Genomic DNA, 22,639 nt, shown 5'->3' with positions numbered 1-22,639 from the left:
AACTTTGAAGAGCTCAAATACGCATACTACTTCAGAATGTGAGCTCATTTAATAAATTACTTTCAATGCTATATGATCACTTGAAACGCAATTACACAAAAATGAGAAAAAAGCATCACTCCTAAGTTTTTCAACTCTCGCTAGTAGTAGACTGAGAGTCGCCGGTGTTTCTGCCTAGTAGTGATCACCGGCGTTCTGAGAGAGCCTGTGGTTGAACTAATAATATAAATTGCAGATGGTGTTAGTTTTTTTTTTAAAATTTATTTACAGATAAAATATATTCTTCCGCAGTGACCACGATTGTTATTTTCCACTCCAAAAACGGTTGGTAAAATCAAGTTGATATTTTTCTTCCATATTTATAGGCAAATTAGTCTAATTATTCATAGCCTTTTCAGTAACAGACAAATTGAAAAACAGCATAATACTGGCTGATTTTATTCATTTAGCAGTATAGTACTGCATCTTCCATGATGCTGATGAGATAATGTTGTGATGAGGTATTTCTAGATTTTTTTTTTCAATTTTAATTTAGTTTCTAAAAACGTCATACTCGATTATTTCCGAGAATTCTATGATCCTTCTGCTCAAGAGCCTCGCGTTTCAAATTTTAATAGCGAATTAAAAATAAACTTTAATGACGTGTCATTTAATTATTTTTTTTGTTTATTTTTCTTGCGACGTCCGGGTTCACAGATTGAGCCCAGTCGGTCCAATCGCCTTTAGACCGGGTCTGTACACAGTGGCCGACTGTGTAAAATATAATATGCATTTGAAGTCGTGAAATTCTTACGTTATTTTTTCAATTATGTATATTATGTTACCAACGATTTGGATCCTGACCATGGGCAAGGTTAATCATTTTTATAAAAAAAAATACTCCAAAATCGGATTATTTATAGTCAATTAAATTATATAATAATATATATCGTTATGTACCTACTGTCGGTACGCCACTGATTAAAAGCACATGGCAACGGAAATTGTGTATTTTCACGTAAACACATTGCAAATGAGAATATTAAATTGACATGAAATAATAATAATGCAAATGGAGGGTGCTATGATCTAGGTCCATTTTATAAATTATGATAAAATTTTGTGATTCTGGTAAAACAGTAATATAATAATTATAGAAACGAGTTTTTAATACTTCTTCAGTAGGTATTCGTGAAAGCTGATTGCACCAATACCTATATGATATGGTCAAGGCCTGATTTACCATGGGCTAAATAAAGGGGTCGTAAATAGTTTAGTACCCCCAAATTCGTAGGGTGGGAAAAATAAAATTTGAAACCATTTATTGAAAAAAAGTTTGAATGAATTTTCACGGTCAAAAAGCGTGACAAAGGTGGGTATCAATGGCGTGCGATGTCTTTTGAGATCGGGCATGCTCTTTAAAAGCATAGGTATAATTATATATTATGTTGAAATCATAAGAGATACATTTTTTGTTATGCTGGATTTTCCAATTTTGAAATACCTACATTATTTCCACTGAATACTCGACGACATATTTTCAAAACAAATGAATGTAGTGTTCCTGTCATTTATTCTCACACCACACCACATTTGATCTCATAGGTAGCAGTAACCACTGGACAATTAGTATGTTATTAAATTTATTTATTGGATTAAATATATATTATAGCAGCGCGTTTCTTTGACGTAAATGACGCAATCGATTCGTGAGAAAATTTAACAGGGGGCCTATGAAACTTCTCAAAGTTATTTAAAAAAAAAAAAAAAGGTACCTACTGTTTGGTTATACGGAATACAGCGGAAAACACATTTGGAAAATACCCGATATATTGTATTATTTGTTAGTTTGGGTTAGTTTAGGGTAGGTTAGGTTGGGTTAGGTTAGGTTAACCTAACAAATAATCCAGTTTATCGGCTATTTTCAAAATGCTGTATTCCGTATAACCGAACAGTCCCAAAAAAAACTATGTCACTAATAGCTTCTAACACATAGCTATTGAATATAGAATTTTAAAAGATTTCTAATATAATCATATAATTATATTTTGGGACTGGAACCGAATACTAAGCGATTTTTTAAATTGTAACTGAATCTTTAAGAATTTTGGGGTTCTAATATCTCTGAAAATAGGTTAATTAAGTAGCTTGGTACGAAGGTAAAAAACCATTCAATGGCCTGGCATTGGTTTTTTTTTTAAAAATAATATTGATATTTATAGATATCACAGAACAAACGCGTAAAATTTAACACTATTTAAACTAGTGACTTCACCTGGAAGTAGGCAGATTATGTGTTGCGTAAAGAGTCATGTGGTTGTGAGATTTTTTCGTCTGCATCGCTAACATCACATTATGTAACATTAATGGAACATGTACCTTTATTATTGTAATTAATTCACCTACTTCCATTCTAATACCAAATTCTATTCCAAATACTAAATCTGTAGGTATACTGCTGTAGGTATCTATAAATATACTATATACTTAGTGTTATTTGTAAGAATGGAGACTGTTTAAATTAAGCCATGTTTGTATAATTTATACTAAATTAAAATAATAAATTGTGTGAATGGATGGATTTATTTGAAAAATAATGATTATATTGTTATTTTATTTATTGAATGTCACCTCAATATCAGTCAGTATGTCGGATTTCTACGTCACTAAATGCTCCACTATCCACAGCATCTATGGACTGCACACCACTGATAGGTAACAATTTTTTTTTTTTTTTAGAATTATTAATAACCATGTTCTTGCTTTTTCGTACAAGGTGGTTGTTAGTAATTTTGAACAATCACAAATACCCAGGCTTTGAGAAAAACACATAAATGTTTTTGTCATGACCGGGAATCGAACCCAGAACTCTCGGGTGGAAGGCCAGCGCCTTACCCACTGCACCACGAGAGCCGCCTATAGGTAACTAGTTTCAATATAATATAAGTACTCTTTTTGAAATCAATTATTGAAAAACAATATGCTACCGGAAGAAATGTATACAGTACCCTCGCAGTAATCCGACAACTACTATAATCCGCCGTTATTTTTACTAGTTGAAAGCACAAAATCAAAATACAATGCAGATGAGACGGGTTTATTTTGGAAACATCTCCTTCGTAAAACATACGTTCATCGCGAAGAAAGTAATGTACCAGGGAGGAAAGTGCCCAAGGACCTCATCACAATTATGCCGTACTCCCAGGGCTCGAAATGGACCGGAACGCACCGGAGCGCCGTTCCGGTTCATACAATCCCCAAAATTATCGCTCCGTCTCGTGTAAATATTAATTTGACCGTCTGTGCGAGATATGTCATATTATAAAAAAAATCTAACAAAATCGTTTTTTTAAATACATATATGTATAGAATAAGATAAGTAACAGCGTTAAATTATCAAGCGCTCCGGTTCGTAAAATTTTCCATTTCGAGCGCTGCGTACTCCAATGGAACCGGGACACGCAAAATGAAGCTTTTGGTTATAGGAAAAGCCAGGAATCCTAAGCCATTCAAGATTATCTGCCACACACAACTGGTTGTGTCAAGTGATTTACTGTTTAATATTTAGTTAATAAACTTAGTTTAAAAATATGTATATTTTAGTAAATACTTGATTTTGATTATAAATAAAACCGTAATTTGCTTTTACAAATTTCTCAAAAAACTATTTTTACGAAATACCCGTTTTAATTTTTACCATATTATTTTGTATGTATACACTATAATCCGCGGCAATCACTAATTGGACACTTGTCTGGTTTTTGGGGTGGCGGATTACTGAGAGCGTACTGTATTATGCACAAATTTGTATTGAGACATATGAGACGCAAATATCACAAATTTAAAAGCATATTTATTTTAACATTTTATGAATTTTTATCTTTTATTATTATAATAGTTATTTTCCCAGGGCTCTGAATATGTACCTATTAGCCCAGGGCCCCATAAAGCGTAAATTCGTCCCTGGATATAGTTGGAAAGCTTTTTCACTTCACATGCAGAGTTGTAAATAAAATATGTGCATAGTATGTACTGGACGAAAGAAATTGAATTACTATAATGAAAGGGTGGCAGGCGTCTACACAAGAAGGGCGGAGTTCGGGTCCGGAAACACATGAATGAGTTCTTCTTCTTCTTCCATGGCGCTACATCCCGGGGTGGGATTTGGCCTCCTCCACAACTGCTCTCCACTCACTCCGGTCTCTCGCCACACTTCTCCAGTTACCGGGTCTTCCTATATGAAGCCAGTCCACTTCTACGGCGTCAGCCCATCTCCTTCTTGGACGGCCTCTGGGTCTCTTCCATTGGGGTAGCCACTTCGTCATGATTCGTCACATGTCCCGCCCATCATAGTCTTTGGGACTTACAGTATCTCCACATGTCCCGCCCATCGTAGTCTTTGGGACTTACAGTATCTTGATACCCATGAATGAGTCTGCTAATACAGATTTGATTCTTTAAAAAGCAGAGTAATGTAGTTGAAAAATTCAAATCATTATTGCACATCTGCTGAGATGTATTTACAGCATAATTGTGCTATTTTACTAACGCAGTTCCATGTTTCCGATTAAATATTGCCACAATATACCTACACACAAAATGCATTTGTATATTGTAGTTGAAAAATTAACTCTACCCGTGACCTGAACAAAAACTAACCATAAGTGCAAGTGAGAAAACATTCGGCACGTGTATAACCTCCATGTGCGTGAGAGAAAGATAGAAGGCATATAAGTAAATGACTTTGTGAGGCTAGACATGAAGCCGGTAAATATTGGTTTGCTGATGTGATTAGAGCAACACCAGAAGAACGTGATGCTGAAATATATATTATCTAGTTGTGCGAATTAAATAAGTTACGTTCCAATATTTTTAGTTAATTTAGTAGAAAAGATGGTTAACTGTCTAGTATTTAAAAATGGTAGCCTCACTGAGAAGCAAGTTGATCGTATAACATAACATTTCATAGGTAAGTTAATAATAACTAAATTGACGTTCTTCTGTGCGTCATATGCAAAATTACTAATATTTATAAGAGACTTTCTACCTGTATAAATTTATGTCTGACATATTCTGCAAATTCATTTTAAATTCTCAACAAAATTAAGATTGTAAAGCAAAAGATAAACATCATAAGTTATCTGTCAGAGGAAAGTTTAGTTTGGGATTTATTATATTAAAATTAGATAAATATAAAAGTAAGATCAACAAATAATGGCAGACGTCTTTATCAACAGCAGAGAACATGTTAGAATAGTTGAGCATCGTCATTATCATCAGAATGTGGTATAGTGCCAGGAATTAAGAGACGGGTGCAACAAGTCTGACTGTCCAACATAAAAAATGGCTAATTATTACTTTCAAGTTGATTTTCTTAAGTGTTTTGTATTGTTTACACTTACCAAAATACATCTGAAGTATAATGTATTATATTTTTTATACATCTGTGAATTATTTTAGAAGTAAATCACTATCTTCAGAGCTGTTAGAACCAGGGCATCGAACCGTTATTTTTTTTTATTTCAGTTTTCGTTACGGTTCAAGTAAAAAAAAATATGTCAGTTCGGTTCCGGTTTTTTTATTTCTAATTTATTTCTAGCATAATTTAGAACATTTAATGGTACTTGTATGATAGCCCGACACCACGCTCCGAAACCAATGGTGAAATCGCACGGCCATAGCCATAAATTTAAAAAATAATATATTATAAATTATCAGAATAATGTCGAGATGTGTCACGACAACTGAAGTGGGGGAGTAAGATCATGTTGATATTTTTTTTTCGGTTTGGTTTCAGTTTTTATTCCGGAAAAAATAACGGTTTTTCCGGTTCGAAGCCCTAGTTAAAACTACTAAATTTTTTAACAGTTTAGTGGGAAAATCGAATGGGGTTCAATTCCATGAAGTCTAAAATCGGAACCCCAGTTCCAGTGTATTATTTCAGTTCATTCACCTATATATTTACCTAATTATACTTACTTAATTACAGGTATATTAGGGATATTTTATTTTGAATTTTAAAATGTACATGCCTTTAGTGTGTTTTTCTTTCTAGCTCATGTCGTGAGTTATGTTCGAATGCCTATTCGAACATAACTCCAAAATCAATAAAAAAATAAATATGACATGTCATATTACGACAGTTAATTTTCCTGGGATAGGAACTGTCAGGCGTGATCCTTTTTAACATGGGTTGAGATGACCGTGTTAACTGGTTTAGAGCAAGATACAGTACTACAATTAGGTACATATTGAGAGTTGAGATGCGGCGATTTTGTAAGTTAATACAATTTTCCGACACTTGTGCTACGGTCACATGCATGAATCCATGAGATTCGCTTATCATTGTGTTACCAATTAATTATATTAATAATTATCAATACGGAATTGCCCTGAATGATTTCCGTGTTATTTTGGATCAAGAAAAATAACAGAATAATGTTAGTGTTAATTAAGACGATACATCAGTGAAACGGCAAATAATTTTCAACTATAGGCGCGATGAAATTTTGGACTCGCTGGCATTCGGAGAGCGAACGTCGAGCTGGGAACACGTCAATTTGTTTCGTGATGGCGACGGGGGTATTAATTCTTAAATCGTGTAAAGATGACTAAAAACGTTACCCATTTACTTGAAAAAGAAAACATGTCAATGAATATATTATTATTGTTACTAATACAACAATAAACAGAACATTCTATGGACGCATGTTGGATTTATATGACAAATTATATTTCGTTCAGCATGCATCATTTGCACCCGCAATCCGCGCATCACCAAGCCACAATCTTTTTAGACCATGCCTCAACTGAGATATAGCCTTAATTCGAATAATCCTGATAGTGGAGCATTTGGATGCCATAATTTTTTGGCATTTAACAATATTATAAAATGATTTTGTAATGGATTATAGGTAAATCATTCTACAGCGGAACCATAGGCAATTTGCGAGTGTATTGAATTGCTTGCGACAATGCCTGTTTCAATGCTAGCAAACAATACCACTACAACTGCAAGCCGCATTTGTCGTACCCATGGTGCCACTGTATAATGATTTACCTATACCTCAGAATGAATAAATATAATATTATATACTATTTTTTGGAATAATTGGCTCCAGCATGAGTGAATCGTGACTAAAAATAATACAATAATGGAACATCCGAAACACTGTCATTTTTAAAGGGTACTGGTTCGGCAAAATAATTAAGTGTGAGGCCTCAGTGCCAGCGCTCGGCGCAGCGTTGAGCGTTTTGCGCAACTCAAACGTATAACCAAAAAAAGACATTGTCTACGAACATTTTCACACACGGTTATACGTTTGAATTGCGCAAAACGCTCAACGCTGCGCCAAACGCTGCCACTCAGGACGTACACTAAGAGGTTCTATAGTTCAATTTCCAGCTTTACTCTTCACCGTAGTATAATACAGTCGAACTTGGTTATTACGAGGAAGATGGGACCGACTGAATTTGCTCATTATAACATTTTTTGCGCCACGTTCTATTTAAGCATAGAACATAAAAAATCTGAAAACCATCGTAAAAATCTCCGAAACAAGCATGGCATTCATAAACTACATAAGACGTTGTTTATTGTAATGAAGTGCTGACCTACCAGCGCTGGTAGGTATCTACTGACTTCACAAAGCTTTTTTACATGCAATTTCAACCATATGGGTGGATACTTTTTCAATGTTGTCGGTGAAAACACCAATTAGGTACTTAACTAGTCTCATAAACGTAATCTGATCCCGGCGGCATCGGTCTAGTTAACTGCCCAGTCGGATTTTATTGCTTAGGGTCGAAAATGTTGTTTTTAAACGAACGACACATTACATTTTTGGACGGTATACCCGAGAAGTTGCTCGTTATAAAAGTGAATAAATGTATGGAGAAAATCATAAACTAAAATGTCAACAAATGTTTCGTCATTACATCCGAGATCTTGCTATTTCCGTGATCGTAATAACCAAGTTCGACTGTATAGCATAACTATTGAAAAAAAAATTAGTTTATCTCATATTTCTCAAGACTCAAGAAATTACCTTCTTACAGCCACACCCAGAAGGTAGCCCATTTCCATTATTTTTAAGTTCAATTACAATTACACATTTATAAAGATTCAATAATTCAATCACACCAAGCTGATTGGGAGTAGCTAGAGCGTAATTCAAATCAATGTGGAATATCTGGGTATTGTTATACTGCTCAGTTTGTTGATCCTGAAATAGAAGATGTTGGAATGCCAGGTTTTTCCATTATTCTACATCACAGTCCAAGAATGAAAAAAGTCACATAGTTTTAAACGTCGACTGATTTTTAAATTTACATACTTATTAAATATTATCATTTCGTTAGTAAAGTTGATGATTACTAAGCCAATGAAGTATCCTTCTCATAATGAATGTCGTTTACCAAATGCAGTAAGCCTTCTCGTCAGTCGGTAGTAAAATAAATCAGAAATATTTGGTTTCATCATCCTATCATACGATTTGATGCAAATTTTTTATTAAATCATACAAAAATAAGAACAGAAACGTAATATTATTTTAATTTACATTATACTATTTACCTACGACTGTTGTAATGTTAACCGATGTTGCGTTAGAAAGGCGACATCTAGCATAGCCTCAGGGTTGAGTAGTTCTTTAGCGGTATCATACTTCAAACTTTCTTCGTAAGCATAGAGAATGGTGGTATCGTATAAAACTACTTTGCTGGCGGTTAGAGCGTAGATGCAGTTTCGTAATCGTGCCATTACTTCTCGGTCGGCTTGTGGTACCACCTAAATAAATAAAAGATTTGTTAAATTTATAACAAGGAAAATACAAAATATTGCTGCAATAAAATAACTATAGATAATACTAAGGAACTAGATGCAAACTTGTGATTCAAAAACCACTAGTAGACTATCTTAAAGTCTAAACTACATTGGAAGATTCTCATGCGATAGTCCTCTGTTTGTCTAACACGATCATGCCCGATTGTGAAATGATACTTTTGATCGCTCCTTGGAATCATGACTGAAATAAAATAATTCCTATTTTTTGAGTACGATTCAGCCGATGTACGAAAATATCCGAAACTACTGAGTGCCTTGTCAGTAGTTTCTGACGAAAGACGCCGCCGTGACATTCAATATTTAACTGTCACCAGTGTCATTACTGGAAGTATAAGAGCTTTATGGAATATGTTAAAGATAATAGAGTTCGAAACTAAAATATTTTGTATAAAAGCAGCAAAATCTTCGATTTACTACTTGTCTAAATACAAACAGCTAGCTTTGACAGTTGACGTAAAAAATATGAGGAAAAACTGTTCAGTGTAGTCACCAATCTGATAAAAAAAAATACATTTTGATATACAGTCGAACTCGGTTATTACGATCACAGACATAGCGAGATCTCGGATGTAATGAGGTAACATTCATTGACATTTTAGTTAATAAGCAATAAAATCCGACCATTGACCGATGCCGCCGGGATCGGATTACGTTTATGACACTAGGTAAGTGTCTAAATACCTAATTGGTACTGACAATATTGAAAAAGTATCCACGCATATGGTTGAAGTTTCATGTAAAAAATCCAAGCTAAAGTCAGTAGGTACCTACCAGCGTTCATTACAATAAACAACTTCTTTTGTAGTTTATGAATGCCATGCTTGTTTCGGGGAAAAATTCTAATTGGTGTATTTTTGTTTGAACTGTGACTTTTTGTGTTATGTGATCATTCATTTAAAAATACCTATTCTCTGATATTACGAGTAATGCTTATAACAAGCAAATTCAGTCAGTCCCATCTTCCTCGTAATAACCAAGTTCGACTGTACCTATATCTTTAACAATAGCAACACTACGTTTATTATGAATCAATCATAAGCAAGGATCAACACGATCAAATCAGTAAATGCATTGTTATGTACATTTAAGGTTGGCAATTGCTTACGACGGTCGGCGTTGATCTGGTTGTTTTACATACAGATATCTTTGGGTGTATCTGCTCTGGTGGGGGTTATCCTAAATCAAGAATTGCGTTGAGAAAGTATGAAATAATAAATTCTTACTTCTTCTAAATTCTCGGCAAATCCACCACTCGGTGTATCAGACCCGGCCGTTGGATACAGCCAAATGAACCCATTATTTCCAATAACCAGTGAGACCCCACACGGCAAACTGTGGAAGTGAGTTTTCCATCTCCGCACCAGCGACGGGAATACCTTTATCATGATTCCATGGCAGAGCTAAACCAAACCAATTATCGATTAACGCATAGACCAAAATAAATATTGTGCGAATTTTATTCCTGCACAAAAGTCTATTTTGTGTTAGAATATTAAGACATGAGAGGCATTAGAGTAAAACTTTATAGATATCTGTAATAATTGATTTTTAAACATGTTCATAGTCTAAACCAGGGGTAGTCAACCTGGTCCCTACCGCCCACTAGTGGGTGTTCCAGCTTTCATGGTGGGCGGTAGGAGTTTTAAAAACATTTAAATTATGTTTTCATAAAACTCCCTGTGACAATTTAAATTTCAGAAAATATACTGTTTATGCATGCAAAGTATAAATAAAATGATAGATTTAACTACAGTAAGTTGTTTTATAAAGATTTATTCTGCCAAACTTAGCGGAAGTCTGACATAAAGTATTTGGTAGGTAAGTAATTATGTATTATTACATGCTTTAACTTGCTATAACTCTGATTTATAAATTTTATGAAGTAAAGTTACTTGCCTACTTTATAAATCACCCTGTGGAACTGGTGGGCGGTTAGAAAATTTTACTACCAACAGAGATACAAAAGTGGGCGGTAGGAATGAAAAGGTTGACTACCCCTGACTCTAACAAATCTATGTATGAATAGCATTAAGATCTCTTAATGTGTATATTATTTTACAAGAGATTTACCCAAATTAACCTGTGCTACCATATCGATACATTTACCTTACGGTTTCGATAATAAGTCAAGCTCGTTTTTAGGGAAGCAATAGAGAATGAGCTCTTTTTATCTACAATCTTGGCAATAGTATACACGATTTTGGCTATAATTTATATTTGGTGTGTTGAAAATAAATATAGATTAATACATCTAAGATATGTTCCTGGGAACGAATTATTTATTTCCATTATAATCCATACAATTTCATTGTAATCACTTACATGACTGCAGTTATAAACAGTTATTCATGAATTTTACAGGATTTTTCAATTAAATAATAATGCAGTAGCGTAGTATTACTGGCTGTTTATCTACTCATTGTGATGGATTGTCTTTTTATACACCCTTCAAGTTGACAAATAAATGTCATAGCAGTAGTGTGAAGTTATTTGCAAATGAGCCTGCAAAGCGAAGTCACTTGTAGCTAACATAATCAATGGACAAGTGGTCCTTTTTTTTTGCTTCAAAGTCATACATATTTAGGATCCATCTCAATAAGACGTTTTCAACATCTTCGGAAATAATGAAACGTTTTCGATAAAGTTTCAAATAGTTCTTGTTCACACGTCATTTACGCATTTAATAATACGGGTTTAGGACTGTTATTGTTCTGCATTTTTGCTGTTTACAGAAAAAAGTTGGACTGTTAATCGAAATTGCGCCATAATTGAAAAAGGCGATTATGTATAGCAAAAAGCCATATAACGAGCTGCCATTTATAGTGAGAAAGTGGAGCATATGCGGAAGAAAATTAATATCAACAGCTGATTTGAGTATTCAACAATACGATAAAAGAAAACTGGTGTTCACCTTTCCATATTTAAGACTTCTGGTATGCAGCGAGAGAGATCCATCAGAGTACACACTTTGCACTTCCGCACTGATCAGGTCACCTTCTTTGAGATATCTTCTCATCAGCTGTTCATCTTCTGTGGAACGCCGACGCTGTAAAAGTAAAGAAAATACTGCCGGTAACAATAAACAAATCCTTTTCCCCACATAATTATTTTAAGTGGGTATCCTGACTAATTAAAATGACTATCTATCACAAAACGGGGTCGTGATCAGTGAATATAACGGTAAGAGCTGACAATTCAAGTGGATTTATTTAAAAATACCAAAAATCACTAAAAATACATGGAATACCCTTTATTTTAAATGGAACTCTGGAGTTCTGCGGAATACCATTTGAGGAAAACTACTTACACCGCCTTTAACTTGTTGACCAAGGAGCATTTAATGACTGTTTAATTACCGCATTTAAATAACATGCTAATTATATCGAATGGCCAAATAATGAGGGCACAAAGGGCGTGGAAAGGATTAACATTAGCGATAGGTTGGGAGGCCCTCCAAACATCGAGGCCCACTTCAAAATGTGCGGGCCATGGGTCTCGTACTAAATTGCGTTTGCTTAATGTGTATTTAGCATGTATTGGACCTAAATTATTTATATATTATTGGCGCATGGCAGGCGCTACATAGAAAAATAGTTGGGGGGGGTCCATTTTGAAAAAGTATTCAAAACACGATAATTGATTATTCATTTTATTTACAGGGGGGTGAGATTATCTAAAGCTACTTAGTATCTAGGAGCCGCATGCAGAATCTAAGAAATCGTTCCTAAGGATAAGTCACCGAAAAGGATAGACAATCCTGAGTATAGAGTTAAGGAATCCTTAACCATAGACAACTTTTGTTATGAACACGCCCCCTTCCGTATTACGCATGAGTGCAGGACCGTAACAAAAATATCGATATTTTTAAGTATCAATACTTTATGAAAGATACATCGATATTTTGCTATTGATAATTTCTTTCGATAACGATGGATATATAATAAAATTATAAATAATCCTTCGCAAACACCATAATTTGACAACGATATTTACAAACATGTCCCCCACAAGGCGGGGGGCTAACAGGGCTCTAGCCTGGGGGTCAATCAGATAAGTGAGATAAATACACATCACAAATTTGCTCTAATACTAAAAAAGTCGCCTGCGCACTATTTATTTCAACGATTTTAACATTTTAACAATACTAGTACGATGCATTTTTTTATTATCGTATGTCGCGATACTTGACAACTCCGCAATTCAAATAGATATAAATTCTAATGGTTTTAAGTTTTGTACTATTCCATTTGAATCATTTTTGGGACACGGGTATCGCCTTTGGGCATCTTCGGGCACTATGCACACTCACCAATGGTAAATACAATTGACACACCGACCCGGGTCGTATAAAAATGATCCATTCACTGCGTCCAACGCAACTGGTGCGTTGCCCATCAGGTGGACATTAGATATAATTAGCATGTTATTTAAATGTGATAATTAAATATTAATTAAATGGTCCGCAGTGAATGGGGACTGCGGACCTATAACACAATGCTTACGGGCCCTTTTAATTAATTTTGTAATTAACGTGTTAATTTGCATTTGAAAAGTAATTAGCAAAAACACAATTTTGTGCGGCCCGTAAGCATTGGGTATAGAGATATATTAAAAAATACACAAAATCACTAAAAATACAGTGAATATCCTTCATTTTACCTCGAACACCATTTGAATGCTGTATTTCGAAAAAGTTGCTTGACACATTTTAAAAAACAGTGACATAAGTTGCAAAAATCTTCATATTACCTAAATACACAAATGTTAGTAGTTTTTTTTAAAGACAACGGTTAACATTTGCTATAAAATAATATATTTTACATCTACCTACCTATTTATTTTTATACCTATATGATTGTTTTCACTATTTTGACTAAAACACAATAGTGACTTGTAACGTTTTCAAAATACAGCATTCATTTTGAAAACGCTAATATTGAGTGTCACATTGCTTTTAACCCTAAGTAAACTTAAAAATCCTGGCCTGGGGAGTGGGGGCCCGGTTCAGGTTGTGTGGGCCATCCTTTCCTTAAAGGACTTTCCTTATAGACGCATCCTCAAAATTCCTTGGACTGACCGGGTGACAAATGTTGAAGTTCTCAATCGAATAGGGAAGGACTGAGAAGTTCTGCGTAGTATCAAAACCAGGAAACTACAGTACCTCGGCCACATTATGAAAGGACAAAAGTACAGCATTCCCCAACTTAGTAAGCATAGCAAAGGACGGTGCCGCACTTTGTGGCGTAAGAACCTCTGTGATTGGTACGAGTGCAGCTCAACTGAACAGTTCTGGGTAGCAGATGACAAATCTAAGATCGCCTTGATGGTGGCCAACATCCGCTAGTGGATGGCACAGTAAGAAGATGTCCAGTACCATATGGAGCTCAAAATCGCTAAAAATTGAGAAAAGGTTTCTTTGGTCCTAGGGGGTCGTATTATAAATTGATGGGAAAGTTTGCCACCACAAAAAATATGTAGGCTAGGCTAAGTTTTGGTATGTTTGTTGTTGGGAAACCAAGTTTTATGATTTTGGCAGTTGTAGAGTTAAAACATGAGCGAGACACTAAGTATATGGCATTTTTAGTGCATTTTCTCATGCAAATTGTCTTTCCATGGGTTTTTTATATCATTTATAAGATGGTTGAGGTAAATAAATTGTGATATAGGTACTAACAAGTTCTCCTCCCGGTAAATTGACAGATGACAATAAAAGTACTGAGTCCAAGCGCGAATTTGTGTCAACCTTCCATCTTTTCTGCTGAACTTCGATTATCCGCCCCACCACCACATCACCGATTTCACCGACGTATCGATTCTTCAGAGGACGAACGCTGATGAGTTTGTTCACTTGCTCTACCACTCCAGCCACTGACGCTTTGATAACTTCATCTTCCATATATGTGCCATGTCCTCTGAAACGTGAACGTATTACTAGTGTATTATTTATTAATGTATACCTATTAGTTTAATACATTTTGTTTCTCAAAAATTAAGTGGACACGTAGGTTCAAATTTCTGTTGTTTATACAAAAAATGAAAATGCATACGGGCCAGGGTAAATGAAGCGTAACGTTAATTCAGAATTGAATTTTAAATAAGTATAAAAGAATAATCCTAACCTCATAAAACCTTGCTGTGTGGTTATAATTTCTCCTGGGGTGAAAAGTCTAGGAACTTCATCATTACTTGCTACACAATGATTTACTCTTTCTGACGCTAGGCGAATGGTAACGTTTTTAGACATTATATGACTATTTCGATAGTATTTACATCTATCACGCGGGTTATAAGTTATACGTCAATTTCATATCAAAACACCGCCATTTGTAATTTGTTTGAATTAGTCTATGGTTGGTACCATATATAAGTTTGTACATAGACAATAACACTAATTTAAGAATTTAAAAAAATCATTATGGACGTATTTATTATGAGGTACTTATTAGGGTAATTTTGTATCATGACACATTGTTTTTTATAAAAATAATCATTTTTATTCTTGTCTGAAAATGTACCTACCTATTTAGTGTTGCCAAAGTACACTTTTTTATTTCTCCGTCAAATAGTTGGCAGCTCTCTGATCTCTATGAGCTCTATGATCGTATACAATATTATTATCTGTGGTACACAAGCTTGACGTTTATTAATGTCAATAATTTATTTATCTTTAAAAATTATAATTTGCCTTACATTAAATCTTTATTTATATTTACGGTGAATCTTAATATAAAAACATGGCAGTTAATACCTCAATTCCTGTCAGCACTGCTATGGATAGCTTAAGTCAGGCTTTGAAGGCGAATATAATTCCTAACCAAGAATATCTGCTACAGGTTGTTTGGCTTATATATCCTAAATTTCCCATATATTACAATAGTTCATTGAATAGCCCAAGTTGGACCAATAATAAAATCCCTGTTGGAATATATTTTTTTTAATCAATTTTATTATGGTTCTACAGGGCTCTGTTCTAGATTCTGCTGTTGAAGTCCTTTTACATAGGTTGCGAGGCTTGTGTGACAATGTCGACTCTGGGCCGGAGACTTTCAACGACCAAGAAGTTTGTTTCAGTCTCAGAGGACCTACCCAACAGGTGATACTTAACTAAATCAATCTTTTTCATAATAAGCAGCTCTGAAGAGAGCATGACGTTGTACAATAGCTGTTAAGACTGGGAGCATTATCATTTGATTCGTAATTATTAATCATGAGACAGGAGGCAAACGTTAATGTAAATTTTTGCGTCAATTACATTTCATATCGCGCTCTGATTAGGTCATTTGAGTCTCATTTTTACTTGTTTTCGGTTTGCGCTAGCTTCAGTTTTCCCGTCCATACACACGGGCTTCCCGATACAAACCGGTTGCACAGGTAACCTTGTCGTAAGGCATGAGCGTCTAGCCGGCGTTTTATATTTAAATTTCAATTAAAAGACGACTATGGATAAATCCCTGTGACCGCCATTGTCTCATTTGACATTGTCATCGAAAGCTCGAATTGAATCTTAGATTCTTGTCTATTGGAAGCCAGCGGCAAACAAATTTTGAAAATAACCGATATAATGGATTTTTTGTTAGGTTAGGTCAGTGGTCGGCAAACTCATTAGTCAAAAGAGCCAAATATCAACAGTACAACGATTGAGATTTCTTCAGAGAGCCAAATTTCTTAAACCTAAAGTATATATTATATGTAGGTACACTGTTTAGTAACTTAATAAACTTTAATTCAAGTTTTAAATCTTAATTAAACTATAACTAAAAATAAAAAAATAAACTAAAACTTGATATCATACTTAATAATGATCGTATTTATTGATAAAAATTAAATTGTAAGTAAAGTATCCATACAATTTTATTAAATCATGACAAACACTTAATATCCATTTCCTTGAAAAGTTTGGGGAAGTCAGGTTTGTATGTTGTTTTTAATTTTAGGCACGATTCCAGGTTCTCATCAATAAGACAACTTCTCAATTTACTCTTGATAAGGTTCATGCTTGAAAAAGATTGTTCGCATGAATATGTAGAACCGGAAAGTGAAAGTACGGCAAACGCTAGTTTTTTCAACTGATCATATGAGTCAGGAATACTATTCGAGGTGTTATAAATCATCATGTCTTCCTTCTCCAGGTTTTTCAAAGCAGACTACTTGTGCTGTGAACCATGTTCATATTTGTTTTTCTCCAATATATCCAATCAGCACAGAGACGTTCAAATGTAGAGCTCCATAATTATTCTTTATTTTTAAATCCAGCAATTGCATTTCAAAGTTGCCAATGTCAACATTAAGGGGGAAAAAATTAATTCTGTTACCTCAGCATTAAAAGGTTTTTTTTAACAAAAACTGACGTCGCTTTGCTGTTTCTGAATTCCTGAAACCTGTTGAGAAAAGCTTCCCTCTTATTTAAAATTGTTGTTTTGAAATAGAAAATGTCAATATCAGAATGATTTTCTTGGCGATATTTCAGCAGGCTTAGTTAGCAAAGATTCTCTTTCGAAATTTTGAGAAAAAGGGATTATTTGTTTTCGAACGAAATAACTTCTTCTAACATCGAAAAAAATGTGTTTCCTTCCCCCCGCAGTTTACGATTAAGCTGATTTAGATGAGACATAACGTCCACCATGAAATATTTTTTTGGATTAACTGATCATCCGTTATTTCTGGATAGTGAACACCCTTCACATGGAGAAATGCTTTAATTTCAATTAATAAGTAAGCGAAAAATTTTAAAACGTTTCCTCTTGCTAACCAACGTACCTTATTATGCAGCAGAAGATCTGCGTACTCACTCTCCATTTCAACTAAAAAAACAGCATTTGCAATATGCTCTCCGCGTGTTTGACATTTGAGTGCCAATAATCCTAAAAGTTCTTCTTTAAGACCAGTAGATGAAATAAATCGTACAAATTTGTGCAGTATCATTTATGTAACAAGACTCGTAAACTGCTATTGATAAAGCTGAAACCACTTTAAGATCTTCGACTTGCTGGTTGGTTATATTCGAAGACATTTTGACTGTTCTATCTTTCACTATTTGAGTCCGTACGTGGTCATTTGTGGTAGAGCCACACTCAAGGGGCCAAAGAGCCACAGTTTGCCGACCACTGGGTTAGGTTATCATTCTTGAATTCATGAATTTTGCCGAAATCAGCTATGAAAATTGCCGCTGTTCCCGCCTGGCTTCCAGTAGACAGACTTGTACCGAATCTTGTTTATTATCAGTAATAATATTGCATAAACGTGCTATATAATATATGTAATATGAGTCGTATAGTTCCTATATACGATAAGTCCACTTTTGGTCAAAATTGAGATAATGATGACATTTTTTACTACCGCCAGCGCTCCAAAATTTGGTTCAGTTGATCGGTTCCTAAAGGCTATTACTACGAAAATTCTCACATCACCAATTCTAACAAATAATTTTTGTAATTATTGAAATAATAATTGTTTTTTATTTACCCTATACTTGTCAACCACTTATCTTTAGTGTTGAGAAACAAAGACCGATAAGTCACACCTACTGGGTTCCTAAATATGATAAATTTGACAGTTAGTTTCAAATGCCGATAAGTCGATCACTCTTTTATCAATTTCTCCTTTACTGCTACGAAAATGATTAATTTTATTGTGAATATTTGTATAAAAACAACACACCACCATAATATAAATTCAATCATAGGTTTTCATAAGAAGAAGTTGTATTAAATGAAAATATTTAGTTTGCCAACATTTTATCAAAGTGGACTTATCGTATATAGGAACTATACGACTCATATGTTCATTGTGATTTCTACATTTAAAAATGTGAATTATGAGCTGTTGTTTTTACAATGTGTATCTTTACTATTTCTCTTCAGCGCATTTACAAAAAACGCTCTGACTTGCTTCTGTCTTCAGAGAATAATTCATGAATGTCGTTGCGTAGATGGAATGAAGCTTTTTAGCCCTGACATTAGTGATATCAGAAGATGGTCTACAACTGACTTATGGGCAGCCTCTGACCCGTGTGTTCCATTCTACTAATTATTAATAAATTAATATAGAGTAAAAATAGATATAATCAGCTTTAATGTTTTGTCTTTCCTTCTTTGAATTTAAAGGGTTTAATAGTGTTTGTTTATTTGTTTATAAATGGCACATGGCCTATAAACAAAAATAATATATAAAATACAACAGTAAAACCGAGCACACAGAATAATAATAATAAAGTTTTACATTCCGGTAACTTATAATATATAACACAATACAATTTATCAATAAATAAGAAATTAAAAAGATTAAGTACAAAAAATCAGCAACAAGTTGAGTAGAAATATCAAGTAACGATCATGTACTGTGGTGATTAAACGAAAGTATTGAACATGTAAATATAAGAACAATTCGAAAGAGAATGATTCCTTGGTGTAGAACAGTGGTCTTCAAACTTTGTCGACTCACGGAACCCTTAGAATATTAAGTTTTATTTGGGGAACCCCATCCCATCCTTAGGATTAATATATCTTAAAATAACATTCAAAGTAAATCAATGTGTTATAGTTACTTTATATAAAGACAATAATTATTGTATTTTTTATTAAAAAATTTTAACATAAAATTAATGTAATTCACTCACTAGTAGCATCAACTCGTTACCCAGCTGTCTTCTACCCTTGCATTATATTTAGTGACTGGGGTGTGTCAATTTGTTGAAGTCTAGGTCTATTTGTCGAATTTTTTTTTGACTCAGGGAACCCCCCCCAGAGAGGTGCTGCGTAACACCGGGGTTCTGCGGAACACAGTTTGAAGACCAGTGGTATAGAAGAATGAATAGAGAAGATGGGTTTTATAAAATCAACATGAAGAGGTTCATAACTAAGCAATTTTTTTGGTTGTTTCATTTGATCCGAAACTCAATGTAACATAGTATTTTTAATTTTCAGTCTGCCCCACTATTGCTACGAGTGAGAAAGGCACTAGACTACCCTGACATGCCTTACCAACTCCGATACATCGGTCAACCAGAACTGGGAGATAAATCTCGACCGACGGTGGTTCGGTCAAGTATAGACATCGCTTGCAGTGGGATGGTAGTGGAATTCCTCACCGAACTTGGCTGCAGAATCGATTTTGAATACAGTGTCAGAGGTACAGTAGGCATGTTTTTGCATAGAATACATTAAACTTATTATTACATAGATAATATTGTAAAATTAACAATACCTCTATTTCAAAATCATTAAAATAAACTTATTTATTATACTATATTGTAATAGGTATAATATATATTCGCTTAGTAGTGCTGACAGATTGCAGTAAAATATAATGAATATGACTATATAATAATTGTTACATAATATCTTTATTTACTTTCATGATGAATGATGATTCTCATTATATCAATATCAAGCATAATGGACCAGAGCTTTTTTCTAGAAAAAAAGGCGATATTGAATTATACTTAACTATCGTTTATCGTGGGGGATATGTTTTGGATACTTTATTAATCAACTAAACAAAATTAATAACAAAATAAACTTCATAATTATAACAAAACTTTGCAATAAACTGAAAAAATAACATTCACGTTGTTCCGCGTTGCAAAAAAGAATCTACATAATTTACCCTGCTTGGCCTGTCTGCACTTATTATGTAAAATTTGTCGATAACAGTCAACTAATCTGATTACTCGCGCATGATTCAATTCATTATGACGATTCCTGGCACATCGCACATGTCAAAATAAGTACAGAACAAAAAAAATATAATAAATCTATTATGATATTATTAATTCACACTAACCTGAGTCGTGATGAACGAGGGTTACCTGTATATTTGCAGATAATATTTCTAAAACATTTTTATGATCTTAATTTTTCAGGATACATGTTTCGAAAAGGAAGAATGAAAATTACCGTAGCCAAAGTGTTTAAGATGATATCGATGCTGACAAAGCTTAACGAGGTCTATGAGCCCATATCGCAGAGTTATCTTGTTGAACTATCGGTAATTAACATGTTTAAACTACATCTAGTGCAATTACTTACTTTATCCCTATAAACCTTCAGTAATAGAATGTAGGATAATCACAAAGACAACCTATTTCCCTCTAGATCAGCCATCTCAACCTTACCTATTGTAGTTTCACTGTGGGGTGTGATATTGGCCCCAGTGAATTTGCAGAGTTGAGTCATAAAAGTGCAGAGTATTGCACTTCTGAACGGCGTCCGGTTAATATAATATGATATGTCACCAATGAATTAATTTCACTTTGTTATTTCAGGTTTTGGCACCTTCTGGCCAGGATGCGATCGCAGACGATATGAAAGTGTTTGCTGACCAGCTCCGACCTTTAGTACAATTGGAAAAGATAGATTACAAACGTCTTGGTCATGTGCCGTAAATTAAATTCTATTTAAATAATAATTAATATTCTCATTTTTTATGTATAATGGTATAAAAATAAAGTAAATAAAAATAGAATATCTTTTAATATGTTAACTAGTATAGTAGAGTTACCTGTAAATATTTATTGGAATATTAAATCAGAAAAGCACCTAAGATCTCCGAGCGGTAACATGTTATTTACATAATAATAAAAATAAGCAGCTGCCCAAATTCACTGATGGCCCAATTAAACGGAATCGCCTGTATTTAAAAAAAGACACCTTTGCATAAGTTGGACACAGAAAACAGATGAGAACAGCGCTGTCTTGTTAAAAAAATAGGCAAGTAGTAAATGCACTGCATATGTCTGGAAAATAATGGAAGGAATAGCAATAATACAACTTTTACGAGTAGGTTTTATTAGAACGAGGGTTTGTGGGGTTGATGGATCTACTCTAAACGTTAATGTCAGAAGTTTAATGCCGTGGTTGTGTTTTTCGTTGACTAAATAGATTCGTATTGTGGTTTTCTGTTACTATTTTCATGCTGGGATTGATATTCATTGGATTGATTTATTTTCCAAGGGCTCCAAAATACTTCATATTCACTGGCAATCGTCTGGCAAATACACATATTAATATATCTTAATTAACTGTATATCTATAACATATTTCAATTTGTGTTTGAAGACAAAAGTATGGACCTGATTGGTTGAGCAGTGGTTAACATCCATTTCTAATAAAAACAAAAAATCTTTTAATATCCTGTGGAGGTCCATAATAAGATTGTATTAGGATCGGACATGGTCAAAAGAAAGAAGAAGAAAGAATTCATATAATAAACATATCTATCTTTCAAAAGAATCATATTATATTGGTTTATTCATATGATGTATGTTATGTTAGGAAAACAATTATTATTGTCTCGAAAAATTGCATTTTTGTATTTCACTCGTGTACCATCTTAAAGATTTTTATTACATCATTATTTGTCCATTTAAAATAAACAAGAAGAAATAATAAAATGCACTATGTAATAAATTAACATACAATTTTGAGACTAGAATTAGAAGGGGGTGGCATTTTAATTCTACTTATGGACGGCACCTTGCCCGGTGACATCATTGTTTCTGTTAAACAACAGTCTGCAAAATATATGTCAATACGATATTACCAACCTTTTGGAAACAATCACTCTCGAGGTATTATGTCGGGGAACACCCTTTCCAGTTACCAAATTATATCACAATGAATATCAATTTCGATAAACTCTCATTTTCAGGTACGATATGTTTATAAAGTTATCAATCAAAGATAATACCTAATATATTTATGTACCTATCAATTCAAAAAAAATTGAACACTGATATTTTTATAAAATTATTGTACCTACTGATTTTGAATTTGTTTTCACCTTCACAGTGAAGTTGGGTGAGATTTTCAAGCTCTA

At 34.0% G+C, this 22,639-nt stretch overlaps 2 protein-coding genes across 2 annotated transcripts; one reads left to right on the top strand and one right to left on the bottom strand.

Moving 5' to 3' along the window:
- Window positions 1-7,959: 7,959 nt before the first annotated feature.
- Window positions 7,960-15,152, bottom strand: Rrp4 (exosome complex component Rrp4). Its single transcript, XM_085947822.1, has 5 exons — window positions 14,944-15,152; window positions 14,499-14,736; window positions 11,736-11,870; window positions 10,048-10,224; window positions 7,960-8,767 (listed from the first exon to the last, which is right to left on the bottom strand). Exons 1-5 carry the CDS (start codon window positions 15,066-15,068, stop codon window positions 8,555-8,557), a joined length of 888 nt encoding a protein of 295 aa, XP_085803948.1. The 5' UTR covers window positions 15,069-15,152; the 3' UTR covers window positions 7,960-8,554.
- Window positions 15,153-15,455: 303 nt separating this feature from the next.
- On the top strand, window positions 15,456-21,286 carry MED18 (mediator complex subunit 18). Its single transcript, XM_085946802.1, has 5 exons — window positions 15,456-15,657; window positions 15,786-15,917; window positions 19,747-19,951; window positions 20,685-20,809; window positions 21,087-21,286. The coding sequence occupies exons 1-5, from the start codon at window positions 15,559-15,561 to the stop codon at window positions 21,204-21,206; spliced, it is 681 nt and encodes a 226-aa protein (XP_085802928.1). The 5' UTR covers window positions 15,456-15,558; the 3' UTR covers window positions 21,207-21,286.
- The last annotated feature ends 1,353 nt before the right edge of the window (window positions 21,287-22,639 follow it).

This window comes from Rhyacophila brunnea, unplaced genomic scaffold (assembly GCF_057557595.1).
Source record: "Rhyacophila brunnea isolate RB1 unplaced genomic scaffold, BYU_Rbru_1.0 scaffold_2, whole genome shotgun sequence".
NCBI classification, from domain to species: domain Eukaryota; kingdom Metazoa; phylum Arthropoda; class Insecta; order Trichoptera; family Rhyacophilidae; genus Rhyacophila; species Rhyacophila brunnea.
The sequence above is the reverse complement of the archived record's forward strand: the minus strand, read 5'-3'. Positions and strand labels throughout refer to the sequence as shown.